Raw genomic sequence first — 2112 nt, 5'->3', positions numbered from 1 at the left:
GTTTAAAATGACAGCTTTTGACCGCTGTTTCTACCAGCGTATAATGGCATCGTTTTCATTTAAAATGGGGGTTTCTAACCGCCGTTTGCACCTAATTATGATGACAATTTTATGCTTTTTAAAATAAGATTGAAACTACCAATTTAAAGTGATATTTTTGAAACTCACTTAAAAATCTCGTAATAACCAAAAGGCATAATCATAAATCAAACATCATTAGATGATTTTTAATTCATACATGATCCAAAAGTCATAATCCAAGTCATAATTGAAATGTCATAATCCAAAAACAAAGTATCAAAGTAACATTTTTCAATAATACGTCTTAACATATAATTCTTAATATACGTCTTAACATATCAAGTAAGGTCATGCTTCCTTATTGCTTGCTCCAGAAGACCTACTTCCTAACTCTTTTGGTGATGGAATCTCACTCTCCTGATCCAATCCCTACAACAAAAATATAATTATTATGAGCACAAGAAATGCAAGGAAATGGCATTTATTGATATACATTTATCATGTCTAATTACATAACATTGATACAATAATGGAACCAATTTAAAATTATAGAGCCAACTAACCACTTGAAAATATTTAAAATACAAGGCCAGTCCAATCATTCAGAAATTCAGTCTTTAATTGATGCTCTAAATCTCTAATACATAAAGTAAGGTTACATTTGTAAAACAATCCATTATGTTTACTTTTCAATAATATATCCCTAGCAGAGATCATCTAAGGGGTAAAAAAAATCATATCAATTTCTCACCACAAATTTGCCAGGTGACATTCAACAAATAAAATACCAGTTGAACAACACATATGACAGAGGCAATCTGAAGAATACAATGTACCATAAATTCTTTAGTTCATGGAAACTGGATGGAGAAACCAGTACCAGTTTTTGTGATATTCACAGGGCCAAAGTCCTCCAGGTCAGAATCAGAACCCATGTAATTGTAATCATGCCACGGGGAGAAACCAATACTAGTTTCTGTCAACTATAGTTCCTTAGACAATTTAAGCTAAGCTGTTTTGTGTTATGTTGAGCTTAGAAGGTAAGACTTTAATTTGCACCTTTACCCAAAACAGTGTTGTGTTGTGTTCCACTACTTAAACTATTTTATGTGTGTGGTTGAGGCTATACTATAAATCACACTCTCTCTTCTTTAGTGGTTCACATAACCGTGAGTTTCATAAATAGAAGGAAAGTATATACCTTTTGTTAAATTTGTGTTAATTATTACTATCACTCTAGCATAAGCTAGCACTACTACTAATTATATTAATAATAGGAATCATAGGCAGAATATGAATGTACCTGTGAAACTTGTTGAGTAGGGAACATTCCAGCCAATTGTATTGAAATTTTACCTCCTTCCTTAGAAGCAATATAGGAGACTAGCGCTTGCAATTGCGCTTTAACGGTATCCAACTCTTCTTGCACATTTAGACCACAAGTAGATGATGTGCCAACATCATTTGAAGAACCTAAATTCATTTGACTAATCCTTGTAGTGTTGTTCTTGAAAGCAATTGTTGGAACAGCTCCCATACCTAAACCTCGAACACGACCAGGGTGCTCTTTCCCAAAAACTACTCCAAGAGCATCAAAAGGAGAATTATCAGTTAATTCCATCGGTTGTTGGCTGCTATGTGCTTCAATCTTCTCCTACATATATAAAAAGAAAGAGAAAGAATCAAAAATAGTATTATCTTATAAAAAAGAAAGAAAAAGAAATACAAACAAGTTACTTATTGGACTTTAATCTTACCGCTATTTCTTTAGCCTTTTCATTAACATAACTTCCATCTATTTTCTTGTGAGTGATGTCCCACATTTGAACCCTATTAACTTCTTTTCCCGTCTCTTCCGTCTAAAATTTAAGAAAAGTAGAAAGACTTGATAAAAGAATAGCAGCCTAATAACTTAGATTAGATATGCAAAAAATTAAGAGATGATGCATGCATTATATTTGAGATAGATTAGATATGCATGCATTAATTGATTACCAATTCAGCCTTTCTTCTTGCAATTGATTTAGCACCTGAAGTATGAGGAATTATTTATTTTTGCCGAATTTCTTGATTCCTCTTACAAAGTTTCTG

General features: G+C 32.5%; 1 protein-coding gene across 1 annotated transcript; it reads right to left on the bottom strand.

Moving 5' to 3' along the window:
- Nucleotides 1-211: 211 nt before the first annotated feature.
- On the bottom strand, nt 212-2112 carry LOC112794224 (uncharacterized). Its single transcript, XM_025836329.2, has 4 exons — nt 2017-2112; nt 1779-1880; nt 1325-1675; nt 212-450 (listed from the first exon to the last, which is right to left on the bottom strand). Exons 2-4 carry the CDS (start codon nt 1842-1844, stop codon nt 370-372), a joined length of 498 nt encoding a protein of 165 aa, XP_025692114.1. The 5' UTR covers nt 1845-1880; nt 2017-2112; the 3' UTR covers nt 212-369.

The sequence above is a fragment of the Arachis hypogaea genome, chromosome 4 (genome assembly GCF_003086295.3).
Source record: "Arachis hypogaea cultivar Tifrunner chromosome 4, arahy.Tifrunner.gnm2.J5K5, whole genome shotgun sequence".
NCBI lineage: Eukaryota > Viridiplantae > Streptophyta > Magnoliopsida > Fabales > Fabaceae > Arachis > Arachis hypogaea.
This window is presented reverse-complemented; position numbering and strand designations above follow the sequence as displayed.